Source organism: Hippocampus comes, unplaced genomic scaffold, assembly GCF_001891065.2.
Source record: "Hippocampus comes isolate QL1 unplaced genomic scaffold, H_comes_QL1_v1.1 scaffold92, whole genome shotgun sequence".
NCBI classification, from domain to species: domain Eukaryota; kingdom Metazoa; phylum Chordata; class Actinopteri; order Syngnathiformes; family Syngnathidae; genus Hippocampus; species Hippocampus comes.
In genome coordinates, this window is record NW_017805379.1 from 2,966,441 (window position 1) to 2,993,841 (window position 27,401).

The window sequence follows — 27,401 nt, forward strand, 5'->3', positions numbered from 1 at the left end:
GTATGTAATGTGGAGGGGATTAAACATTTATATGGTTTCCCAAAATTCATAACGGCCCTCCAAGGGAATCGTAACTACAATGTGGACCGCGACAAAAATGAGTGTGACACCCCTGGTCTAATCCATGATGCTCATGTTTTTTTTCCAGTCGCCATGACAACCTCCAAAAACACCCCCCCCCACCGCACCACCACCTAGAGTATAAAATAATGGTATATATTTGGAAAAAAAATAAATACAGGCGGACATATGCTTTACTATACTGTATTGTAGCCAACCTGCGCTTGTGCGATGTGAATTATTGTTTTTTTTTTTTTGGGGGGGGTCGTATTATACACGGGTGTGTGTTATTCACGGGATTTTACAGTACATCAAATCTGGTGAATTTTGCCATATGTGGAAATTCTGGGGAAAAGCGAGAATTTGATGGACTGTGAGAAAGAGGCGCTGGGGGTTGAAAGCGGTCACACAGTGGCGTTCACGTAGCACCCTTTATTGTACTTGTCGGGTCGGCAGGAAGAAGAAGAAGAAGAAGAAGAAGAAGGCGTCTGAAGCAGATGCAGAATCATATTATACAGTCAAGATCGCAACGTGATCCCTTACAACAACCCCCCCGAAAAAGAAAAAAAAAAAGAATAAATATACTCACAACTGCATCTAATATTTGTAGGAGATGGGCACATAAAAAGGTACCTTGGTAAAAGATAATCATTGATAGCTGATAAGTTTTGTCCTTTTTTTTTTTTTTTGTCTTTTTGTTTTCAACAAAAGTCCGGCGTTTGGTCCATCTTTTGAAGAGAAAAGAAAACCGTCATGAAAACGTGGAGCCGGGGTCCTTGAAGATTGCTCCAATTAATGCGCCACCGCAGTGTCCTTCCACTATAGGCCGGCATTCAAAATCAACTCAAGTAGTCACGAGAAAATGCCACGTGGGTAAAAATGGCGTGTGAATGCTAAAGAGCTGATGCTGAACCCAATGCAAGGCTGTGGTCCGTTACGAAATGTAGGAAATGAATTCAATACTTGGATAAAAATGACAGGAATAAAATAAAATGCTGCATTTCTTAAAAATCCAGTGGGACTGGACTTGATCCTTGCAGTTGCAATTACACATATAATAAGATGGCAACCTGGTTGGATAAAGTGCTGAGACTGTTTTGATTGAGAAATTATGAAATGCTAATCTACTAGCAGTTGCTATGCTAACAAGTGGCAAGTGGTAACTTTGAATTACAATCTTTGGATGAAAAGCGCTTTGTCAATAAAATTTTGCTTGCCTAAAGTACTGGGGAAAGTTTATTTGGAATGTTAAAAATGATTCAGTGCAATTGTTAAATGTCTATATTCAATTGTGGTTTTGTTTTGGAAAATGTGGAACAGCCCAAAATTTGAGGGATGTGTAAAAATAGATGCTGGAATGGTTTGAATGTTGAAGGTCGAGAAAAGAATTAAGAAGGTTAAATTTGGGAAGCAAAGCGCAGCCAGTTTTAGATTTCTCAACATTTTTCACAAATCGAAAAATTGAAATGAATGACTTGAATGTTTTGACGTTGGAAGGGTTTGAATCGATAGAGAACTGAGGAAGGACTTTTAGGATCTTGCCGTGGCGTGTTGCAAAAATTTGATATTTGGGGGTGGGCTGTGTAAAATAGATTCCAAGATGTCCTTAAAGGCGGCAATCATTTTTACATTGTCACGGTTTGCATTGGTCGAGAAATATGGAAGGATTGTGTGCATTTGTCATATGTTAGCCTAAATTTGGGATCTTTGCAAGGGTCGAGGTGGAATAATGAACTCTTCAGCATTCACACAATAACGATAATAACAATGATAACATCATCATCGCTCTACTTTGCTGCCTAATTCAACTTGGAAATGAATTTAATGGCATGAAAGAATATGAACAATTCCAATCGTATTTTTTGGGATCCTCCACCCCCACTCCTCCTCCTCCTCCACTCTGATTGGTCATCCCATCCATCCTGTCGAAGTTTAGATAAATAGATCTGTATTCATTAGAAAAATAAGCATTGACCACACTTGCTGGCTGCTCGTCGCTAAGGCACTTTTAGCAGTTTTTATTTTGTCCCCCCCCCCCCCCCCCTCACCCGACTCTCCCGCTTTTGATGTTGCGAAGTGCCGCCACTGGCATGAAAACCTTTCAACGCCCCCGCAACCAAAGCGTAGCTCGAGTCATCCCTCCGGGCGGAGATCCGTGAAACCGGTAATCCTCGCCGAAACGAGTAGTACGCGGGGCAAATAAAGTGACCCAGCTTGTTATCCAGGAATAGTTTGTAGCGCAATCCCCCGCCGGGGCTCCTCACCAGCATCTGTACAGGACCTCCAGAGAGGGGGTAGGCAGCTAAAACTGGTACGAGCGGTCCAATACTTCCATGTAGTCCGGCGTGGTCATCAACCGAGCGCCCTGATCGCTTCCCTGCTCGCCCCCGGCGGAGGCCGTGGCAGCCGCCAGCGTCTGGAGCTCGCCGGAGGAGGCGGCGTCCTGCAGCTGGGTGTCCTGCGGGTGAGGGTAGCGGGGCGGCGGCCTGGCGTACCTGTCCGGCAGGTCCCGGAACTCCAGGGCGGGAAGTCTGAAGAGGCAGTCCACCAATTCTACCTTGGGCGTGGGGCCCTGGCTGTCGATGACAGTGGGGCACAGGATGCCGTTCTCATGGAGGCCCGGCGCAAGCGGTCCCATGGCCCCGGCCACGGTGCTGATGGGTGACGAAGTCACCTGGAGGGTCCATTCACGGTCTTTTTCGGCCGCTGAGCGGTACCCGCCGGACACCCTGCCTTTCTGCTCCTCGGGGTCGGGGCTTTTGGGCACCGAGATGGTGTCGTAGACGTGGTTATGTTGGGGCGGCGCCTCGGTCAGGCCGTGGTGGTGGTGGTGGTGGTGATGGTGGTGGTGCGTCCCTTCAGAGAAGATCCCACACTCCATTTGGATGCCGGCCAGGTCCACCTCGCCCTGGCGACGGAACGGCAACTTGTCGCGCCGCCGAAGAGTGTACGCGATGAGCGCCGCCCCCGCGAAGAATGCCGACACGAACAGAACCAGAAGGCTGAGAACCAGAACCGAGAGCGGTATGGAGTCCTTCCCGGGTGGGTTCAGGGGACCCGGCTCCGGGTCGGGGTGGCCGAGCGCCAAGCCGCCGTCGGGTGCGGATGAGGTGGCCGCTCGCTGCTCGCGGTCCTCCTGCGGCTTCAGCTCCGGGCACAGCAGCTCCATGGAGAGTGAGCGCAGGTCCACGCCTTTGTTTTTTTCTGGGGAGTGGCACACCACCTCGCCCATCACCACCACAGCGCTGAGGCCCTCCAGCCAGCGCTTGAGGGGCGCTGCTTCACAGTTGCACTCCCACGGATTCTGCTGCAGGTCCACCTGGAGGAACACAGTACGAACATCTTGAAAAATTGGGATTACATTCACTCTGTTGACCTTATTATTGTATTTTTTTTCCACTGAATTCGCATTGTATTACATGTGAAGAATTTTGGAAGAATGTTCTGATATAATTTAAAATTTAATTTGCATTGTCTTCTGATGCATTGTGAAGATTAAGCAAAGAGCGGGTCACAGTGACACACAAAACTAGGGGGGGTGGAAATTGTGATTGAATTTATTGTGCCGGTCTTGTTTTTAACGTTTTAAAAAATGTAAAAGCATTGCGCACTATTTTTCATGGTGAAATGTTGAGTGGGTCACACTGATCCGTTAAATTCTAGTGCACAATATTTGTTTTTGGGCACACTAAAGAAACAAAAGTAAGTGGCAGGCTGTTGTTGATATGGAAAAAGTATTTTCTCCATTATCTTTAAAGATGGTTAATGCATGGTCGGAACACCATGTGTTTTTTCTTTTGTTTGTTTGTTTTTTTTGATTGTTTCATTTTTGTGTGAAGAGCACTCGAAAATGTAAATAATTCCACTCCAGGGTCATGGGAACTGCGGAGCACCCGGCGTTTACGGCGCAGCTATAAAAAGCGTGATTTGCCATCAATAAAAGATGTTAGGAAGCGAGCAGACAACTTGTTCGCCTCTCAAGTGTTGCCTTTAAAGCGGCACCCTCACAAGTGTACTACAAGAGGAATCTTTCATTTTAACAATAAAGACAGAGCCCATCCCTGAGTTTAAATTTAGACGATATGTGCAGGTGCGTATATGCACTTTGTTGTTATAAACCATCGCTTGTGTGTCCCTGAAAAATTCCATTCAAGAAGGCTAAATGCTCGTTTTGTGTGGAATGAATTACAGTGAAAAACATTGAAAAACAAAACAACCCCCCCCACCCCCCGCAAAAAAAAATGTATAAACCGTGATAAGCCTCCAATAAGTGTTTTCATGAATAACAATGGCTGTGACATATATCTAAATAAAAATAATTATATTATGTTGGCATAATAACGTGAAACTTAAAATGTGAACTTTTACCACTTTAAAATAAGGCTGGACGAGTAATCAATGTCAAAATGTGTCGCGAAAGACACGTGATCAATCTCAATAGAAAATGCCTTTCATAAAATGTTCGACAGAAAAAAATCACAAAGCAAAGCCTGACAGCAGCATTGCGTGTAAAAAAAAAAAAAAAACAGCATTGCGTGTTAAAGGCGTGGCTCCAAACAGGAAGAAGAAGCAATTATACCAACGAAGAAGAAGCATCCACTCAACGAAGAAGAAGTAGCTAAACTCACGACGATAAAGTGGGCGTGGCATTTTACGCGGTGTGAGAAGATGGCGTAACTTCGTTGAATAAATGACTCGTCGACTTAGTGCAACTCTTAAAAGAAGATCACATTGTGCACACAAAAACCCGGTGAAACCCTTCCAAATGGAGACCTGGTGTACAAGTAAAGGAGTTGCCACGGTCCGACCCTCGGCATCGCACCCAAGTCAAACCCTGGCAAGTAAAATATGAAGTCAATATGACTATGGGTGGGCGTTGGCAATAATGAGTTCGCTAAAAAGCACAAGTTGTCGTAAATAGTACTGCTTGCACTGCACGAGAATACTTATTCACATGAATACTTGTGAAAACATGAAATTTATCACAATTATAGCTCAAAACTTAACACCACCTGTTGTGAAACTCGTCGCGTTAAAATGTGAAAGTTAACATTGTAAAATGTGAAACTCATGTTTTTACATGAAATTGATCACATCACGTGAAACTTGGCACATTATAAAGTGAAATATGAAATGTATCGCATTATAACATCATCTTGAAGTTTTTGTTCTGAGGTGGCGTCAATACGCTCCTGTATCCTTGCACTGGAAGGTTGAGTAAAAAAACAAGATGTCTTCTGTTCTCCAGCATTGTTGACGTTTTCTGTCCGATGCCTTCGATGCCGCGTGATTTTCTCAATTTCCCCGCGGTGCCATTTCTGAAGTAGAGCTTCACTTAGTCATTTGTGCGATGTCACGGCTAACTGGAGGGCAGGAGCTGGCACTTTTGCTTCTGTCTTAATTAAGGCCACTTAAAACTTGAGATTTATGACATTCAGCAAAATGTCAATCCCCACTTTTTTTGGGGGGGTGGGCAAGTTTCCCCAAACTACTCCCGGCATGGACTCAGTTTGACATTATTTTTTTTTTTCTTCAATTTTATTGTTAAGTAATTGCAGGAGTTTTGATTACTTGAATTGAGATATTTTGAACTTGCTGTCATGATCTGTTTTTGTTCATTTGATTCAGTTCTACGTTTACTTTTCTGAACGTTTGGTCTTCCATGGTATCTCTCGCTGGTTACGTTTTCGTTTCGCCTTCTCCTTGTTTCGACCAATCAGCTCCCTCCAGACACCCTCGTTCGTGTCTTATCCAGGTGTGCCTCATTGTCTCATCAGTTTGCCTGTATTTCGTGCTTGGTTTTCCCGTCAGTTTTTGTTTCATTGTTTTATCGATTTGGATTGGATTCATTGTTCAGCTCGACTTAATGTCACTTTTTTGTAACATGATGACAAATTGTTTCAAAACATTCCGCAAAATGTCAGTCTACTTTTTTTTTTTTTTTTTTGTACTTTCTCCTCTTGAGGCATCCGCTGGCGTCTCCTTTTACGAACATCTGTGTTTAGAATGCTTACAATCCCTACGCCCGGTCACTGTTTGGGCTATTTACTATTGAGCTGTCAATCAAACGGTAGCTTTGACAAGGCGCCGAGTGTAAATTACACGGCGTCAGTTAGAACGTTGACAGGCGCTGGTTGCGCGCGAGTTACGAGCCAGCGGGGAATCCGGCGTGTAATTAACGCCAGGCTTTTTAGAAAATTAATACCACCAACAAAGCGGCCTGCGGAAAACAAAACGTGGTCATTTTTTTGTAGGCTTTTTTTTTTTTTTTTTTTGAAGTGGCTCGTGAGCATAGCTAAACAGAAATTATTAATAACACTTTGGAATATATTTAGAATGAGTTAATGACCGCTTTGGCTGCACATCAAAGCTTTTTAAAAAAAATCATTATTATTTCCACATTTTAGGAGGCTGTCATGAAACACAGTTGGCAGGTACTGGTTCGTGACTGTCTCTGTATCACAGCTGTGGTTTTTCTGTGATTCAAAAACTCTCCTCTGAGGTTGCAAATTGTTGTCCAAATGGTTCATACGTGTGAATGTGAGCTACGGTATACTGTTGGAAATATTCCCCCTTTTGTTCAAGCCCATTTTTAAATACCGTACACCACGTTGTAATCGGGTGCGTCACGTCAGTCTCTCATCGTATGTCGGAGGATGCTGTCTTCCTATTGGTCAGTGTTGAAGAAGCACCCGTGTAGTCTAATGTTGGCCTAAATGTATCTGGTGGAAAGCTGGGGAGGTGCGAGGAGGGGGTGGGGGGGTGGTGGAATTCCTTTATACCAATTTCACAAGTTGCCACATAATTGTGTCTTAGATGTCTCTCAAACTATGAGAAATGAACCATTTCCTAAATTGAGCAGAAAGATGGCCATTTTGGTTAGAATCGGCCATTTTGCATTGGGCAGCTGGAAAAAATGAACACACCAACACCAAATTGCGTGCACATGTTTATGAAAGGGAGCCCCAGTGGTGGTTGAGTAATTAGCGGGTTGACCTCACAGTGCAGAAGTCGTGGGTTCAATCCCGGCTCCGGCCTTCCTGCGTGAAGTTTGCATGTTCTCCCGTGCCTGCGTGGGTTTTCTCCGGGTACTCCGGTTTCCTCCCACATTCCAAAAAACATGCATGGCGGGCTGATTGAACACTTTAAATTGTCCCAAGGTGTGGTTCAAGGTGTCCCCCGCCTACTGCCCGAAGACAGCTGGGATATGCTTCAGCACCCCCTGCGACCCTTGTGAGGATAAAGCGGATCAGAAAATGGATCGATGGATGGATGTTTATGAAAGCAGAACGCATGGGGAAAACTTACAAGGAACTCTGCTCCAAATTGAACGGAAAGTTGGCCATTTTGTCTGAAGCAGTGTCACAGTTTGATGATTTCAGGATTTGGGGGTTTCACCGTGAAAAAATGTCTTATTGTGACATCGGTGTGTGTCATCTTCTGACAGAAAGTGTCAAAGCTGCTGCTTTCATCTTGCCGGCAATGCTAAATAATACAGATCCCGTCATCCCCGCAACATGAAATACATTAGTATACTCCACACGGCGTGTCATGAAATCTTTGCCGCCGTGGTTCTAATACTATCCACGGGCGTATTTTTGTCAGGCAGATAAAAGAACGTGCAGCAGCGGTGTGAAAATAAAGATTTTTTTAAATGTTATTTTTATTGACAGACAGCTAATCTGTTAATAGACTACGAGACAATGATCGCGCCCCAAATCAATATTAATATGATTAAGTCACGCCACGGTGGCGCCTCGCTTCATTTTGATCACCGTGGCCCACCGGCATTCCGACACGGGGCCGGTATTGCCGGAAAATATGAAATCTTTTCGCTCTTAAAGCGGAATTCCAATCAATGTCAACCTCTTTGAAATCAGTACTGATTATCACAACACTTTTTGTGAACAACAACTTGACAACATGCCAGTCTGTGACTAGCGTGAGACACACAACGTGTGATTCGGTGAGATTCAGTGATGTGGTTCAGAAAAGTTGGTCGCTTGCAAGTTGGCAGCTATCACAAGCAATGTTGCTACACTTTCCTTGAAAAAAACATCATATTAACAGTCAAACATGGCGGCATTAGTGTGACGGCCTGGGGCTGCTTTGATCCTTCAGGAACTGGAGGACATGCGATGATTGATGGAACCGTCAATTCTGCTCTTTACCCGAAGGAGAATTTTCAGCTGTCAGAAGCAGGACAACGATTCAAAACACACTAGCAGATCAACCTGAATGGCTTTAAAAACCAAAATGTTTTTGAGTGACCGAGTCAAAGTTCAAGCTTGGTTCCAATTGAAATGCTGTGGCATGACCTTATTATGGCCATTCATGTTTGTCGACCCTCGAGTGTTGCTGAATTCAAGCAATCGTGCAGGGAAGAGTGCGCCAAAATGTCTCTACCAAAAGAAGTGAAAGACTCATTGCCCTTACTATAAAACGCTTGGTTTCCGTTGTTTCTGCTGAGGGCGGCTTAGCCGGTTGTGAGGTTTCGGGGGCAAGTAGTACACAGGGTCAGGCAGCAGTGAATCATTTTGTTTTTCTCCCTTCATAAATCAAGTCACCATTTAAAAACTAAATTTGATGTTTATTTGGGGGTATTAAAACAACTGCAAACTATCTTAAATGGTGCAAAGGAAAAGCGGGTTGCATAGGTGACAAGACGGTTCTGCTCTGGCTTTTGTAAGCATTTCTTTCGTTGTTTGTTTGCATCCCCGCCAAAACTCCCTGGTGGATTGTGACCCACATATCAGCGTGAGAAAATGACACGCGTTACCGCCTCTGCTTCTCAGTGAATATTCATGAGGCGATTAGACGCCGTACGTACATGCGCGCGAGGTGCTTCTGTCTTCAATCCGGTGACTTCACGTGGAGGCCTCCGTGCATACCGTTGTGTAGAATTGTCACTCCAGCGGAGCGCGTGTTTATATTCAACGTGGTCATTACCGGCGAGAGCGCTCACCGAGTACTTATCCCCCTCCAACCGTAATTATTTTTGGCCTCGACTCAAACGCTGAATCACTTGATATATTTTTTTTTTCTTCTTCTTTCGAGAGAAAACTTGCGATGGTGACTTTTAAGTATTTTTTTAACAGCTGTCAGAAGCAGGACAACGATTCAAAACACACTAGCAGATCAACCTGAATGGCTTTAAAAACCAAAATGTTTTTGAGTGACCGAGTCAAAGTTCAAGCTTGGTTCCAATTGAAATGCTGTGGCATGACCTTATTATGGCCATTCATGTTTGTCGACCCTCGAGTGTTGCTGAATTCAAGCAATCGTGCAGGGAAGAGTGCGCCAAAATGTCTCTACCAAAAGAAGTGAAAGACTCATTGCCCTTACTATAAAACGCTTGGTTTCCGTTGTTTCTGCTGAGGGCGGCTTAGCCGGTTGTGAGGTTTCGGGGGCAAGTAGTACACAGGGTCAGGCAGCAGTGAATCATTTTGTTTTTCTCCCTTCATAAATCAAGTCACCATTTAAAAACTAAATTTGATGTTTATTTGGGGGTATTAAAACAACTGCAAACTATCTTAAATGGTGCAAAGGAAAAGCGGGTTGCATAGGTGACAAGACGGTTCTGCTCTGGCTTTTGTAAGCATTTCTTTCGTTGTTTGTTTGCATCCCCGCCAAAACTCCCTGGTGGATTGTGACCCACATATCAGCGTGAGAAAATGACACGCGTTACCGCCTCTGCTTCTCAGTGAATATTCATGAGGCGATTAGACGCCGTACGTACATGCGCGCGAGGTGCTTCTGTCTTCAATCCGGTGACTTCACGTGGAGGCCTCCGTGCATACCGTTGTGTAGAATTGTCACTCCAGCGGAGCGCGTGTTTATATTCAACGTGGTCATTACCGGCGAGAGCGCTCACCGAGTACTTATCCCCCTCCAACCGTAATTATTTTTGGCCTCGACTCAAACGCTGAATCACTTGATATATTTTTTTTTTCTTCTTCTTTCGAGAGAAAACTTGCGATGGTGACTTTTAAGTATTTTTTTAAATGTCTTTTCGAGAGTGCTTGCAGGGAGGTGTTTTTGCATGGCGTCTCTGAGTGGGTGTTAAGGTCTAATCCTGTTCTTGACGCTCGCAAAGACTCTTAAGCTCGGCACGCTTATGATTGTGACAATGGGCTGATTTTGAATGCATGTGGAGCACCCGGCGCAGGAAGTGAACCACCGACGAAGACGGAGCGCGACGGACGCGCGGCTTTGTACGCGCTATGAGCTAACAGCGCAGCATTGTTTGAGGGAGGGCCGATAGAAACTTTCCTTTTTCTTTTTTTTTTTTTAATATGCATGAATACATTACAACATAAGACAATGATAATGACATTCAAAAACCCTCTCCAAAAAACAGCAGATTTTTACTTCTTGCACTAAGTAGAAAAATGTTTTTTTTTTTGCTTTTTATATTATATATATATATATATATTTTTTTTTCAGATATATATTTTTTAATTTTTTTGTGGGGGGGGGTGTAAATTGGCTGATTAATCAGTTATCGGGATTTTATTCTGCCAAATACCTGAATTAGCCACAACTGTAAAAATATCCACACCTGTAGGGCCTTAATTAGAAGTTTAACATGAGTGTGTCTGCTGCCATGATACAGCGCTCGGCTCTCCAAACTCGTAAATCGGGGGCACTCATATTTCAAGGGACCACTGTACATGTTTCAAGATAATTGCTGAAAATATGTACGAAGATTGAGAACTGCCTCATGCTCAAATGTAATGTTTTACACCATTTCAGGTTTCCTGGTTTTTGTGGGCAGGGCTAAATCTGCCCACTGACGCGTTTCGGGCATTTTGTTCGACGGCTGAATTACAAAGTTAGCGGGGGCCCTCGGAGGGCTTTATCAGCACTGACAGCGGTTCGGTGATGGAGTGAATGATTAACACTCATGGACATCATCAAGAACACAGGATGACTTTTGTCGTCCTTGCCTTGAGCAAACTTGAAGGAAACAGCTTGCGAAGCCCCACCCACGATTGCCTGTCTGCCTGCCTGCCTGCCTGCCTCGGAAAAAGCTACCATCAAGGCTAATCCACGCCCACCGCACCTCGAAGAAAATCTCCGCTCGTACGACGTCCTCGAGGGTGAAATATCTTAGCACTTCAGCCTCCGCCCTTTCTCGCTTCATTGTGTTTCGTCACGTGATTCGCAAGGTCAGACATGCAAAAGCGCCGCAGTCTGACGAGGGGGTTTGTCTTTCTCCTGATTTATTAAGAGCACTTATGCAAATCCACTCACTCGCAATCTTCCCCAGTGATAATACCTGAGGCGCCGCCATGGTCTCGCACGCCCCCAACACAGCTCTCGGGACAACACGCAGCGCGGATGACGGAGAAATTCTCGCGCATATATATATATATATATATATAATTTTTTTTTTGCATTAAACAATGTTAACAGTAATATTACAACTGATATCAATTGAGAATAGAGCTTCGAATGAAAATGGAAAGGACTATGTTACATCCACAGATGGGACATGTCATATATAATGCGAGTGGGACAAGCCAAAAGTCGCTACATTGTGACGTGACCACACATCGGAATCTGAATTGGTAATCATCATGACGGCACAAGGTCCAATCCCAACGCAGACGGACGGGGCAGGAAAGCGGCGTCGCTCCCCGGGAATGCTTTTGTTTGTCTCTTGCACAATACGGAATCTGCGGCAGACGGGGCTGAACAAACAAGTCTCATCGCGCCCTGGACATAAACATGGTGGAGGGAGGCAAACAACACTTTGGCGCGGCCACATGTCAGAGTCTAACGCAATGCTTATTTCCGTCTCTGCGGAATGTAAAATCGGAGGCAGACTGAGTGGAAAGAAAGTGGCGCGGCACGCTGCGCCATGAACATTGATACTCAAATCTGGGATGCTAATGGTACACAAAACCAGGCAGTAAAAGAACCCAAAAATCACAACACATACCAAAAAACAGAGTCATCGCTCAGGATCATCTTTCAGCAACAACTGGACAATCATACCTTTGCTGACTTTGATCAGAAATTCACAAATTCTGGCGCTGTTATCAGTACAGCATGTGTGTACCTCGCGTTAGCCGTTAGCAAGATGAAAAATCACTATGTACACCCTTCACACCACAAGGTAATCACTAAGGATAAGAGATATTGGATCATCGGAGCCTTCATCAAAGTCTCGATTTAGTGGCAATCGGTATGCATGCATCAAACTTTCGCCATTGTCAAGATCATGAAGCAAAAATTCCTCTTAACACACCACACACACACACACACACAATTGCATAATCATGAAGGATAATCTTGTCGGGACAGCCAATGTTGATCAATCTCAAATATCAAAAGGAGGGGTGCTCAATTGAGGTCCTATTAGATGTATGGGTGTAAAAATCTCTTTTTAAACATTCCACACCACATGATAATCACTCACGATAATCTTTCAGGGACATCCGATAATCATGCCTTCAACAAAAATGGGGGTAGAAAAAATGTTTGATTTTTAAGACAGATTATCGTCGTGAGTGTACCCCGCTGTAGCCATTTTTAGCCGAGTTCTTAGCTGACCGTTGACACAAATTCCGCCCCCGTTCGCGTCTCTTGCCGTGTATCCCTCCGGAAAAAAAAGTATCGGAATACCGATCCGAAACGAGTCACCTGGCTTTGTTGACGTTTTTTGACTGTGATCGATGAAGGATCCGGAACCAAGCGCAAAACCTTCCGAATCTTGTTTCATTTCCACCCGGCTCCTGTCATACTTTCCTCATTACCGCCTTGCTTTCACTTCCAAGACAAAATCCGAAGGTGGAAAGCCTTGTAGCATGTGGCACCCTCTCTTGTGCTTCAAGCCCCTCGAGACCACAACAAAGCCAGCCTGCTAGTGTTCTGCCGAGCGTTCCCTAGTCCTCCAGAGCCGTAATCCTGGTCTCCCGGGTCCCTTTGGCTACTTGTGCATCGAAGTCTCCCCGGGCGTCCCATGCTCCACTGGCGCATCCCCTCAGTTCCCTCCCCGACACATCGCTCAGCTCATCTCTCCGGACGGCTTTGAACACAACCTGCAGCAGCATCGTGTCGAAATGGAGCCTTGCCGCAGACTTTTTTTTTTTTTTTAATGGCTCGCCAAACACCGGATATCCTGCAGTCCTGACGCCTTCCGCATCGGTGCCTTGAGGTCCGCAGTATGGCCATCGTGAAGCTCACGCTTTGGCCTCTAGCGCCCGTGTTTGTACACAAATATCAATTTTTAATGTCTAAAGCGAGACATTAAGAGAGACTCCGCGCATCTTCTCGTGTTTGGTGTACTCCAGATGAACAACACAACACACCACTAAGTGGTCTTGGTATTTCTCAGGTATCTGTATATCCATTTTCTGTTGATGTTTACTTTTAGATCTGAAAACAGATATTTGCACTCCCGGCTTCTCTCTTTGTCAAAATATCCATGTTGCTTTCTTCAACCTCGGTGGATGACGACTCCCAAAACAATCTGATAATCGGGCTTTAAATTGAAAGGGGATCACAAAAATGTCAAATTAGGCCAGGATGTCGGTACGCGTGTACCTCACTTTAGCCATCGTCAAGATCGGGAGAGGATGAATGACTGAATACACGTCACACCAGCTGGATAATCACTCAGGATCATCCTCAGGCCCGTTATTGAACATTTCAGAATTTATTGTTGACAACAGAAACTGTTTGTGAGCACCTTTGCAACCGTTAGTAAGATTTACCGAACCCTGGAGGGGGGGGGGGGGCAACATCTGCTACATGCGCAAACACTCGCAAGCATTCTTTGCTCAGTGCGATACCACTTTAAGAGACGTTCGTTAATCAACATGAACCAAAAGCAAGCTTGTCATTTTCAGTCACATTTTTCAGTTGCTTTCGCTTCCTAAATCTGGTTCCTGAGACCTTGTTATTCCTCATTTGTTTGTTTTCAAATAATCATCAACGTAATCGGTGCCAGGACGTCAGAGCCTTGAAGGGGCGGAAATATAGAACTAGCCGAAAATACAGTAGCTCGGTCCAAAATTCTAGCTTGTTTTTTTTGCATTTCGTCAAAGCTGTGAAAATATGACGTCTTGGCATCGACCGTGTTAGTTTATTTTAATCTGGTCGTCTGATGTGTAAAGTAAATATACTTAAGCGCATTTGTGTGTGTGCGTCTGTCGTAAATAAGCAGTGGTGAGCCAATGCAGGTTTTTTTTCCCTCCCCCCACTGTCACTCAAGATAATGGTTTGCTAAAAGCCTCTTGCCAGATTTCGCAGGAGTTTAGACAACGTCCGATCTTGACCACAGTAGGATACGTGGTCGTTAAGAATATGCTGACTTTGAAAACAAGACTGACAATTCGGTTCAAGTGTTTTTGGGATCATTCCGTTTTGTGACTATATTGTCAGATGCGTCGGGGGCGAGGCAGCTCTGTGCACCACCACGCCCAGTGAGGCGCACGCTAGACTAGCTCCGGCACCAGTTTACCAAAATCGTGCCCCAAAATAGTGTCATAAGTTCACCAAAGTCTCCAGTGATTTGAGATTATTTTTTTTGTGTGTGTGATATTGTGAATATTTTGCACTCCTTGAAGAATTGTAAAAATTATGAAAATGGTCCAACTTGAAGATAAAACCGTAATCTCATGTATAGAAATATTGTCTTTTTTCCTGAAGGCTTGCATGACTTATCAGGAGTCTTGGAATAATTTTTTGCCCCCCGATTATGCTTCACGTAGGCAAGCAATTGCACTGAAATGCCAGCAAAAAAAACAAAACAAAAAAACATTTAACCAACCTGCACCAAGCCAGTGAGATGCTCCAGTACACCTTCCATGGGGAGCTGCAGCAAGTGGTTGTTTCTCAGGTTGAGGCGAGCCAGGTTCACTCCGGAAAACACGCCCAGAGGAAGACTCCTTAAGAGGTTGGCGTTTAGGAACAAGAGCTGGAGGGAAGGCATGGAGGCCAAGGTGCCCCGATCCATCTCTCGGATCTCGTTGTACTCAAAGTAAAGGTACCTGAAGCAGAATTGGAGAGAAGGCTTTAAAGAAGCATCTTGGGAAAATGGATTTGCTGGAGTGTGTGTGTGTGTGTGTGTGTGTGTGTGTGTGTGTGTGTGTGTGTGTGTGTGTGTGTGTGTGTGTGTGTGTGTGTTTTTGTCTTTTCTGCGGAATGTGTATGTCATTTCGTAGGTGTTTGTGTTTAAGTGTGTGTCTGTGTGTTTGTGTGTAATTCTTTGGTGTGATGTGTGTGCATCAGTGTGATTCCTGATTAAACTCATTACATGTTTCTAAAAAAAATGTTAAAAAAGGACAAAAAGATGAAGTTTGGAAGTGGGTGGTTTAGTAAGAACAGCGGTGGGTAAATTGCTGCTCTTTGCCTCTCAGCATTATAATTACATAAATGAATATTGATGTCAATTAACCATGCAGGAATTTGTTTTAATGGGCACTTTTCACCCGTTCGCAGAGCTGATCGCTGTCAAAACACAATTTATGTGTGCGCGTGTGCGTGTGTGCGGGAACGTGACAAGCTGGCTGTATTGTCGTGTTAGATTGGGGATGAGCAAGTGCATGTGCTCAGATGAGGCAAGAAATATATGTGCATGCATGGCTCAATGTCTATATGTCACACAAACATATACAGGTATATGTATGTATGTATGTATGTAAAACAAGCATTTGAAATAGCCTTTTTATGAAGACGACGCCTGACCATGCAAATGCGGGCCGGATTAAAGAATGGAGCGGGGACCAATGTGGCCCGCTGCCTATATTTTGCCCACCCCTCTGTTATATTACACGATCACACGGGGCACTATCAATCTTTAAGGCCCTTCCAAATCAATAACGGTACTAAGAGTGAACTTAACACAAGTCCCGAGTAAATCCTTTTCCTTTGCTCGCCAGCCAGTTAATAGAATTCCGCCGCTGAAACGAGGCCTGCTTTAAAATTAATTAGCACTTCCTCACCCCAGAGTCTAGGACTACTGTTTTGTTTTTTTTTTGGTTTTTTTTCAGGGTCCAGTCTTTCCTCTTCTTTAAATATTAAAGATGGATAACAGAATAAATCTAATTAGTGGCCGTAGACGTTTGCCAGAAGCGTCACTTGAACGTCCATCAATAAATCCATCCCATTTTCAACACCGCTTATCCTGAACAGGTTCGCGGCTGTCAAGCCTATCCCAGCTGACTTTGGGCAGAAAGTGGACTACGCCTTGAACTGGTCGCCAGTCAGTCATAGGGCACCCAAACGTCCATTAATCCATTTTCTATATGCCCTAATCGTAGGCGTCGACGACCTGGAGCCTACCGCAGCAGACTTCCATATACTCACAAGTTATGGACGATTCAAGGGTACGAAATGTCGCAAAGCACATTAGGGTCCAACATTAATGCTGGCCCGGCGGTTCTGGGCCAATTTGCCAATTTTTTGGGCCACCACATATAATGCAGATGCTGGCTTGACCAGAACAGTGGAGATTTCATCAATATGATAATTACATTCTTGCATTTTTAAATGGGGGTGGGAAAAAAAACACTGCACAGAAATATTTTCATCTTATATGAAACGGTAGAAAGATGAAATATGAATAAATATGAAGCAGTCACCGAAACCTGTCATACTATATCACGTTAATGTGGGCCAGTGCTGTGCCTGAGGCTTAACGTCGGACCCTGCGCATAAAGAACATGCAGAACTGAGATTCAGAACCAGAACCGTGAGGCAGACGTGCTACTAGCTCACCCGAGCCTATTTGAATGACAATCGAGCAAGTGTGATTTATCCCGAACTACAACGCCCAAAAAAATAATAAATCCTGTTTTCCTCAGGAACACATCTCGACACCTTATCAAGGCGTTTGCATGCATGCACAAAGCAAACGTTGGTTCATTTCTGAGTTGTCACTCACAGCAGCTTCGCACCTCAGCTCCAAGCCTGCCACCGGGCACCGTGACTGACTATTGATCGCCCCGCGAGAGAGAATGGCCGCCTTCCCCTTCAATCAAGCTTCAGTCAAATGCTAATCGCCGCACAACCTCTCGGCACGGTGAAATTAATTTCCCTCGTACTGGTAAACAAACCTTCCGATATGCGGTCACCGCATCCTACCTGAGATTCTGCAGCCCCAGGAACATGTCGGGGCTGAGCCTCTCCAGGTTGTTCCCGTTCAGGTACAGGCTCCTCAGGTTGGTCAGGCTGGAGAAGGCCCCCTCCTGCAGGTAGGAGATGCGATTGCTCCCCAAGTGCAGCAGGTCCAGGCTGGAAAAGTTCCAGAAGTCGGTGCGGTAGATTCTCTGGATCAAGTTCCCGCTCAGGTACAGCTTGCGTCCGTTGAGCGGTCGCGGCGTCAACTGCGACACGTTGAGGAAGCCGTTCTCCTTGCAGTTGACGGTCAGGCCCAGGTCGGTGATGTGCAGGTTACACGTGCAGCCCAGCGGGCAGATGATGGGAATGGGCGGCCTGGTCTGGTAGCCCGCCACGGGAGGATTCTGGTTGGGGCTGCGGGACGTGGGCGACGTCCTGGAGGGGCGAGGCCTCTTGGTCGGCCGCGGCGGCTTTTCCCGGTCCCTGCGTTCGGCGGAAGAGGACGAGGACGTGGAGGAGGTGTGCGTGTTCTGACGGGAGCCGTGCACCATGGAGGAAGGTTTGGTCGGTCTCACCCGCCCCGGGTGAGGGTTGGGCTTGGAATTAGGGGGTAGGTGTTGAGGCTGCGTGCCCCCAGAGGCTCTACCGCCTTCGGCTTGCAAGTCTTTATCCGGGAGCTCGGTGCAAAGCTCCTTGCGGGGGATCTCCCTCAAGTCCTTGCCGTGAAGATGGAAGGGATACTCGCAGGTAACGTCCCCCACCACAGCCGTGTAGGGGATCTGACCCAGCCACTGCTGCAGCTGCACCGCCTCGCAGCCGCAGTTCCAGGGATTCTCCTCCAGCTGGATCTCCATGAGGGAGCGACCCACGTATTCCAGGGTCCCGGCATATGCCAGACTCTTTAGACGGTTTCCCCGCAGGTCCAGATGAGTCAGCGACACAGATCTGGAGCACGAGGAGGAGGTAGGGTGGGGCGAATTTAATAAACACCAACAGCGATGGTTGACAAAGTCTGATGATGAATGCATCATTTAGTCAACACTAAAAAGGGGGACACGTACTGGCAACAGGACTTGGGATCAGAGTCAACAAAAGCCCGATTGTCGAATGCCTGGAAAAGATGAGCCTGGGTGATTATGCTGTGGTGTGGCGTGTGTGTTAGACTGTCAGAAAAAAGGAAACCATTTTTGTTCTCCATACAGGCTTTACAATTAAACCCTCGGTACAAATCAATGCTGTTTATGGTTATAGAAAGTACATACATGGTCAAAGTAGCAAAAGCATCATGTCTGTACTTTTGTGTTTACACGTACAAACAAGTGCTTGGCCGTTGGAAATGCCCTTTCAAAATAGCCCTGTTGGACAGATTGCAGTGCAATGCAATCTCGACCAAGGATGGGCATCTTAATGCACTTCAAACGAACTGTCAACGGTTCTTCTGAAGAAAAACGTTGCTGTTGTTTGCGTACGTTTGTACTTTGTGTCCAACCTTGCAATGTGGAACTTTTCCTGTGATGTCACTTCAATATGTTTGTTACGGATAGTTTGTTGAAGGTGTCGTCCTCATTAACTCTCGCGTTAAATTGAAGTTGCACCGTGTTAACACAAAACTGTAACTGTGACTTGGGTGCGGAACAGTAACACACCAGTGCTGTAAGATCTCTTTTTTTTTCTGACCACATGAGAGTGATTTTTTTTTTTCCTCTCCAGTTTACTCATGTCGGAAGACAAAAAATATATATACTCTTAACACCCCCACACAACAAGACAATCACTCAGGATCATCTTTAAAAAAAAACCTCTTAATTGCTCGGGATCATCATCATCCAAGAGACACTCAACACAGCCCACACCACAGGCTAATGGCTCAGGATGATCATATTTAAATATAAATAGATCACGACTTAACACATCCCACACCATACGATAATACTGTTTGTTCAGGATTATCTTTTGGAGCAAGCGGGCCTTTGCTGACTTTGAGGGGGCAGGGGTGGGGAGAGAAGCAAAAATTGGGCCAAATTGTCGCTAGGCTCGCTTCAGAAAACCCTTTCATACGTGAAATCAGATCAGTCACCTGAAGAGATGCGCAGGCAAGAAGGGGATCAGGTTGTCATTGAGGATGAGAACCCGCAGCTTGTACAGGAACCTCAGAGCGCCGCTGTCGATGCGTTTAATCACGTTGTAGTCGGCCTGCGGGGGTGGATGGCAGCCGTGAGCGCTCAAGAGTCAGTGCGGACTTCTTTGCTACCTCAAACGCCGTCAGAAGCACCGACCTGACGTTTTACAACCTGATTGTAATATTTCTTCCATGAAATAGAGAAAATATCGATTGGCGGCGATGCAGTTTTGGGGATGTCACATTTTTGGTCTCTTGGATTTCAGACTTACTGTGTTGCCGCGCCAATCTAATCTGCCGAGGGCCTTCAGAATCCGGAGTGCTGGCCCGTGGAATTGCAGCAATATTAGCATTTCTTTAACCAACCGACGACGTTAGCATTTTTCTCTTTCCGATTGGTCGGCGCAAAACCGCTCAACTAGCAAAACATGCCTACTGATGGGGGTCTCTTACAATTTAAACCGATTCAACATCGGCAGCCGTTAGATTTGTGACCTGCGTCTGCGCAAATTGCTAACTCTGGTTATCTGCTAGCTTGGGACAAGGACGAGATTGATGCTTGGAAGTCCTGGGGTGTAAGATGATACTCTGATGACACTACGGCTTACGTATACAAGAAGTAACATTAGCTCTTCATCCGCCATCATGGTTTGTGCAATCACAATATGGCATTCCAAAGCAGAATGAGATGGCGAGTCTCCAGGGGAGATTGTAGCACTTGGGCCCACCTGCTCGCCGGCGACTATTTTCAGGAGCCTACCTGGAGGTACTCCAGAGCCTCCAATCCGGCAAAGGTGTCATTTCTGAAAACCTCCAGCTTGTTCTCGTGAAGGTAGAGGCGTCGCAGCTTGGCCAAGCCGTGGAAGGCGCCCACCCGGATGTCCTGCAGAGCGTTGTTGCCCAGGTTGATCGACACGGCGTTGCCAAGGTGCTGGAACCCGTTGCTATAGAGACGCCTCAGCGAATTCCTCTGGAGGTTGAGTTTGAAAGGGCGAACCCACGACTGTGACACCTGGACGAGGCATTCGTGCTTTGATGAGTCATCTCATTAATGACGCTGGCTGAGAAGCAAGAATGAGGGCGGACAGGACATGACACGTGCGGGCGGGGGGTTCCGTCCCAACTTGTGTGTTGGTCGCAGCATGCCGTAGTCTATCGCTAACTGACTCGACCACAGCGGTAAATTAATAAATACAGTTGATGTTTTGAAGAAATTTGCCTACCATTTGTAACCGTGAAATATTGGATATGGAGGCTGCCGTAAAACGAGGACCCCCCCCCCCACACCCCCCTGCGAAAAGACTACACGTTTTAAAGGATTACTCCCGTCAATCTCCTCTTTAGCAGGTAAAAAAAAGCATGCTCTATAGAGTTTAAGTCTGGAGTTTGCCGTTTTTACTTTGGAGAACAAGGAGCAACAATTTAGCCTATTTTCTGACGTATTGCGGAACACGCCATTCATTAAATCATCATTAATTTTTTGGGGGTGCCTTTTCTGCACTTTCAATTTCAAATCGTGCCCAGTTTTTGAATAGAGAAAAATTAAAACTTGTTCGATTAATCATTTAATTGCTGAAGTAATTGACAGGCTGATCCCTTATTAAAATAATTGTTAGTTGCAGCCATACAAATATTATGAGAAAAATATTAGAAAAATAATATCGAATATGAGACAGAAATATTGTAAAACAAAAAAAGTAATTATGGAAAATAGAATCACAGAAATAAATAGAGACTACAAAGGTATGAAATATTGTGATCACCATGTTTGAAAATATTCAATAGGCAAAATATAAAACAACCCTTGCATTTCAATAGCAAAAATCTTTTTTGTGTTATTGTTTTTTTTTCCCCATTCTCCGCGACACATTGAATGTGTTTGGGGGATTTTTTTCTTTTAACTGCATTTCAATTGATGCCAATTACTGACCCTGGACCCTGTCCCACATCAGCGTGTAAAACTGGTCCGTGTCGGCTACCTGGCTGCCGTTGGTGAAGCCCCGCCCATCGCAGTGCACGTGCAGCACGCCTTCTTTGACCTCGCACGTGCACGGCTCGAAGCAGGGCTCGTCCACCTCCTCCTCGGAGTTGTCCACCAGGGGGGTGTGCGTGGAGGTGGGGGTAGGGGTGGGGCTTCCGTGCGACGCCCGGGCCAGGCCCGCCGCCGCCGCGCACCCCAGGGCCACGGCCAGGGTGACCCACTGCATCCTCTGCGCGCTGCTTCTCCCGCCTCGGCTCGGCTCAGCTCAGCAGCCCGCGGCGGCGGCCCGGCGTCGGCCCCTCACTGACGTCCATACGTCGCATCCAACGCGACGAGGACACAAACACAGTTAAAAGAGGGCAAACAGCAGAGCGAGGCAGCTCGGGATGAATCAGATTGATGATGCGTCACGAGCATAGCCAAGCGCACAATGCAAGTTAGATCGCAAAGAGCGAGATGCCCAGGGGGCTTGGGAGTGGTGGGTGGGGGGTGCGGGGGGGTTGACGTAGCGGGACAAGAGCCACTGGAATAGCGGAGCCGGAGAAGGCTCATCGGACGTCTGGCGTAACATCTGCGAGACTTTTGATAAAACACGCTAGCCTCGTCAAAACAGACCTGGTGCTCATGCGTGAGCCAAAGACCCCCCCCCCTCCTCCCCCAGATTGAAAAGAATCCAATACAGTGGTTTTCAAATCGCACGGGCTACGATGTTGTGGGATAAAAACTTTGCTTGATTTCAGTTGGTGGGAATCTTGACTTGAACGTTAGCATTAAGTTAGCGTAGGCTCTGTAGCTGTTTTAAATATTCACCATGTGATTCTCTTTGTTTTACGTTTACTTGAAGTCTGGAAACGGACAGTCGAATGCCATCCCGCTTTGCCTTTCTTTTTTTGTTTTGTTGTTGTTTTGCATGACGTCGCGCTATTGTATAAATGGCGGTGCTGACGCAAACCACAAAAGGCAAACACGTGTGCCCGCTCACCTGCGAATCATATTTTATAATGTGATTTTTCTCTTTTTTTGGGATGAAAGTGAGCTGAGGGGACGGGGGTCGAGGAGAGTCATGAATATATTCATCGCCGTGCTCAAATGCCTGCCGAAGCCGAAATGTCACGCGTGTGTTGTTTTTAATGTATGCAATATGAATATGGGCAAATGCAAATGGGATTCATAATGCTTCCGTCTAATGAACTGCTCCGTTTATTAGCACGAATGGCAATCAGGGAACAGGAAGCGAGAAGGGCTCCTGTCATCTACACTTGCTGCTTTCCATCCTTTCCTCATCCAAGACACATATTTTACAGCCGCCCCCCCCACCCCCACCCCTCGGCACGGCGTGGAGCCACACAAGAAGTTGTGATTTGCTGTTCATTTTCTTTTTCCGCCGAAGCAATCCCCCACTTGGCTTCTGCAAAACTGAATCAGATCCATGATTGGGATAAAATTTCTGGTTCAGTTTGAATTGGCATCAGCGTTGAACCGGTTTTCAAAATTTTTTTTTTCACGATAGTGAGTTATGATTTCATTTTGACTCATGTAATCGTTTCAATTAGTTTTTAAGAGCAGGTTTGGTTTTTTTTAATAGTTTTCTTTTTTTTTTAAATATACTGTATAGTGTATTTGTCAATTGCAATATAAAAAAAAAATCACTCAGTCTTACGTAATAAATTATAGCAAAAGGCCGCTTGACCTTCGGTACGGTTAGTTAGCTCCTTTCAGCCCGCACATTCGTTCCTATTAGCTCCTTTCAGCTCGCGCATTAGTTCCTTCCGGCCAGCGGATCCGTTTTGACATCAGCAAATGTAATGCGTCCATATCACTTGAATCCGACGACCACCTTGTCATACAAATGTAGCAACAATGCTGCGGGCAGCACGTTACATTCTGTCGAGCGCTGACTTCCTACCTTTTGGCTATGCAGCTGACACGCAGCCGTATTTATTCATCCCTCCAAATGACAGCAGTTCAGTTGCACGCGTCGGGTCGCCGTCTAAAGCAAATGAACAACTGGATGAACCAAAATTTCCGTCAGCTAAACCAAAACAAACAAACCTAAAAAAAAACAAAAAAAAACTATTTTCCGCATTGTAAGGCACTTCGGAGTATAAGGCGCACCTTCAATGAATGGCCTGTTTTAAAACTGTTTTCATATATGGGGCACACCGCGTTATCAGGCGCATAGAATAGAGACTTCAATAGTGGCTGCGGTTGCGTTATGCATCCACTAGATGGAGCTACGCTAAAGGGAATACAATACAATACAACTTTATTCATTATAGACCTTTGCGATCTCTGCAGCTCTAACAAAGCGCTTTACAGAACACTTGAAGTACTACGACCCAAAAATCTGAATATTGATCCATGTATTGGATCATTGCAAAAGCGCACTGTCGGCTTTTGAGAAAATGGAATGCTTTTAGGTGCGCCTTATAGTGCGGAAAATACGGTAATTGTTTTGGCAATAAAGAAAGTAGGGCTGCTCTTGTACTCTAATAAGGGTAAAATTGTTGATCTTCTCCCCCCTGCCCCAAAAAAACGCTCTGAGCTCTGAAACCGCTGGGCTGAAAACGGGTCTCACTCCGGCCTTGATTTGTCGTATTTGTTTATTTGAAAGCGGTTGCGCGAATGGCGCGGTTGAGTGACAGCGGCTTCCAGAGACGCTTTGCCGACTCAGGTGGAAAACAAACAGGAAAAAGGTGCTCAGTCACGGTCACGAAAACACTGCGGAGACGCTCGAGTCTTTGCGGGGGCATCTTTGCTCTCAAGTCTTAATGAGATCTAAATTGGATAAAGCATCTCGACGCTCGCAGACGGCGTCGAGCACTGTCACGCGAAATGCAATAATGATCCTGATGGCGCGGCGGCTGTAATCATACAGCAATAATCTAGCGTGGGGTGGGGTTGCAGGGGGGAGGGGGGGGTCGGACCAGGCGGCAACGGTGGAAATATCAGCGCCCGGGAGAGGAAGAGCAATCACAGAGATGATTACGACCAGGAAAAACAAGGGTTGGATTGGTGGGGACATGGAGGGGTTGTGGGGGGCACGGAGGGAAAGGACCGAGCTGGTGGCAGGCAGGGTGACAATAGTTTTCGATTCATAGTTTTTATTTCGTTTTGACTTTTCTTTTTTGGACGCCAGTTCGTTTTTAAGAGCAAGTTTGCTAGCTCGTATTACTTTTTTTATTTTTTCGTAAAAGATTTGTTTTCATTGGTGTTGCATACATTCACTATTCGCGGAGTGCAAGTAAAAGTATTGTGTCATAAAGTCAACGACAACACTCAAATAACCTTGGACCTTCCTTCTTCTCTCCAGATGTACGACAATAGTGAAATAAATACATTTAAAATCAACCCCCCCAAAGCTCATATTAATAGACAAAGATGAAAACGTAGGACATTTTTGCTGCAATTATACTTATTTGTATCATTGTTATACAAACGTCAAGTAGTTTCAGTTCGGTGTGTTCTTTTTTTTTTTTTCCCCATGAAAACGTTTTTCCAATTGTCAACTATATTAACGTTGGTGCCAGGTCGTTCAAGAAGTTCAAATTGACAAAAAAAAAAAAAGATTAAAAGATAAAAGATATTTCTAACATAAATAACATAGTATCTGCCAATGCCCATTGAAATGTTTTTAAAATGTGACGTACATTTTCTTACGCTTTTATGATTTTAATTGATAATAAATCAGTCCACCAATGACTTCATGAGAAAATCAATAAGCGAATACATGCACAGTAGTCTGTTACAAAAGAATTCAATCTCATTTATCAACTCTCGTACAAATATTCACAGCGGCGCCGTCAACGGAAATATCTTATGTTGATATTGCCCGTCCACATGTGCTGCTACACCGGGTTTAGATTTGGTTATTTTAAATACACGGTGCAATTCTCTTCATTGGAGATTGACTCCGACGGATCGTGTCACTTGTATCTTAAGGCGCCGCTGGACTCGGTGGGCCCCACGGAAGCATGGAGTGGGCAGCATGTGCGCCCCCGGGCCACACTTTACCCACCCCTGCCATAAAGAGTCACAAGTCAGCGGAGGGCGCCGGCCACCCGGGAGGATGAGAGCTCTCGCATTGAAGCGGCTGAAATCTGATATTGATTACATCCTAACGCTCACTCTCGCTCCGCTTGTATGCATGCGCTGCAGCCAAGTACATTGCAGTATGCGCACGTGTGTGTGTGTGTGTGTGTGTGTGTGTGTGTGTGTGTGTGTGTGTGTGTGTGTGTGTGTGTGTCACAAAAAAAAAAGAAAACAAATACAAAAAAAAAGCAGGTTTTGATAACCTGCCAAGATTTCCGACACAGGTAGTGAGCCACGTGTGGATGAGCGAGCGCTTTCATAATAAACCACTGTAATGCAGCATAGCTCGCAACACAAATCCTGTAAAAGCATGAACACACACACACACACAAACACACACACGCACACAGAGGAAGACTTCGGATGGGCTGCCGAGGCCTCACACGCACACACACAAATACAGCGTTATCTTTTTAAGCCACGTACCCCCTTCCCGACAGAGTTGGCGCACCCCTTCTCTGCCACACGCATGGTGCCTCTCGCCAATCAAAGTTTGATGTTTACACTTGGCACAGGGACACACATAAAGACGATTAGGCTGCAATTTTTGAGAGTGTAGACTCGAAAACCGTAAAACCCCAACAAAAAACGTCATTCATATAACCCAAAAAGTTGGGTCAAACTGAATAGCGCACCCCAAAAAATTGGGTTGGCCTGTAAATACATAACCCCAAAAGTTATGTCTGTCCCTTGTTTTTAGAGTGTCCCGTCAATAAAGGCATCAACTAAGAGCATCTATTGGGGGACAATCAAATTAGCTATGTTCGCGCCCACAACTGCGCAAACTGCACCAAGCGACACGCGTCTGCAAAACATCAAAACTAAGCTTAGCCCACTTTTGTGCAGATTAAGCCACACTAGACTTGTGCTGATCAGGAGAATGGAGCCCTTCATTTTGCACACCACCGGGAGAGCTGTTTCGTGTTCACGCCCACAACTGCGCAAACTGCACCAAGCGACATGCAAAACATCAAAACTAAGTTTAGCCCACTTTTGTGCAGATTAAGCCACACTAGACTTGTGCTGATCAGGAGAATGGAGCCCTTCATTTTGCACACCACCGGGAGAGCTGTTTACTCACCATAGTTTGGTCACACCTGTTTTTGGATTCAAGTTTTGAGTTAAAGGTTACATTTTCTCAAATGAATGCATCGGACAATGAAAACGTGTCATGATTAAACCACCTCGAGGGGACGCGGGGAATTGTAAGTAGGATAGCGGCCTATTTTGTGGAGTCCCTGATGTGGGCCAGCATGTTCCATCGTGGTTTGGACAAAATGGAATGCTGTAGAGCCTTGTTTAGAGTCCCTGTTGGTCTGCTGAAGTGTCGTCCCGTTGCAATCGCACCGTTTTGTCTTTTCAATGTCCCTCCCTCCCGAGGACTGGCGCAAGCGAGCTCTGGGAAAGTCGTTTGTTACACGATATGTTATGTATAAGGTATATATTTCTCTTTTGTATTAACTAATTACATTTGAGCCCAACAAAAATGGTTTCACCATTTTCAAAATAGTCCAAATATTTGTATTTGTTTCCCTTTAAGAAATGTCAAGTTGTGTTGCTGGGTATCAAGAAGACTTTTTGTAGTTTGGCTAAATCACTTTTAGCGTGTGTTGTTGTTTAACAAAAATGTGTATGTGTGTTAGCGAAGAAAGCAAAACAGATTCTTTTTTTTGGGGGTGGGGGGGTCGGTTTTATGTTTTTTGATATTAATTTGTTTGTTTTTTTTTCTCAAACAAAAATGACTTTTCGGTCTACCATCCTCGCCCCACACGTTGGGAATCCCCACCACGGGCCAACTTGTTCTTTTGGATAAATTGGATGCTGTCGAGAGCCCCCGTTTAGAGTCCCTGTCAGTCTTTTGCCGAAGTGGCGTCCCGCTCCACCAGTGCCATTGTTTTGTCTCGCTTTTTCAATGTCCCTCAATCCCGAGGACTGACGCAGGCCAGCTCGGGAAATGACGGCCACTTCGCTTATCCCGCCGGCATATTATTCCTGTCACATAACTGCGGTGTCTACCAATCCCCCCACCACCACCACCAACACACACACACATTCACACACACAGCCCAATGCCCC

General features: G+C 45.5%; 1 protein-coding gene across 1 annotated transcript in view; it reads right to left on the bottom strand.

Annotated features, from left to right (window-relative positions):
• Positions 1-2,071: 2,071 nt before the first annotated feature.
• The window catches only part of LOC109517473 (SLIT and NTRK-like protein 3), a 26,777-nt gene continuing 1,447 nt past the window's right edge, over positions 2,072-27,401 (bottom strand). The window contains exons 2-7 of the mRNA XM_019872667.1: positions 21,232-21,536; positions 20,013-20,264; positions 19,211-19,326; positions 17,158-18,078; positions 14,843-15,062; positions 2,072-3,379 (exon numbers count right to left, since the gene is read on the bottom strand). Of these exons, the coding sequence (XP_019728226.1) occupies positions 2,363-3,379; positions 14,843-15,062; positions 17,158-18,078; positions 19,211-19,326; positions 20,013-20,264; positions 21,232-21,459 (2,754 nt within the window). The 5' untranslated portion in view covers positions 21,460-21,536 and the 3' untranslated portion in view covers positions 2,072-2,362. The remainder of the gene's footprint in view (positions 3,380-14,842; positions 15,063-17,157; positions 18,079-19,210; positions 19,327-20,012; positions 20,265-21,231; positions 21,537-27,401) is intronic.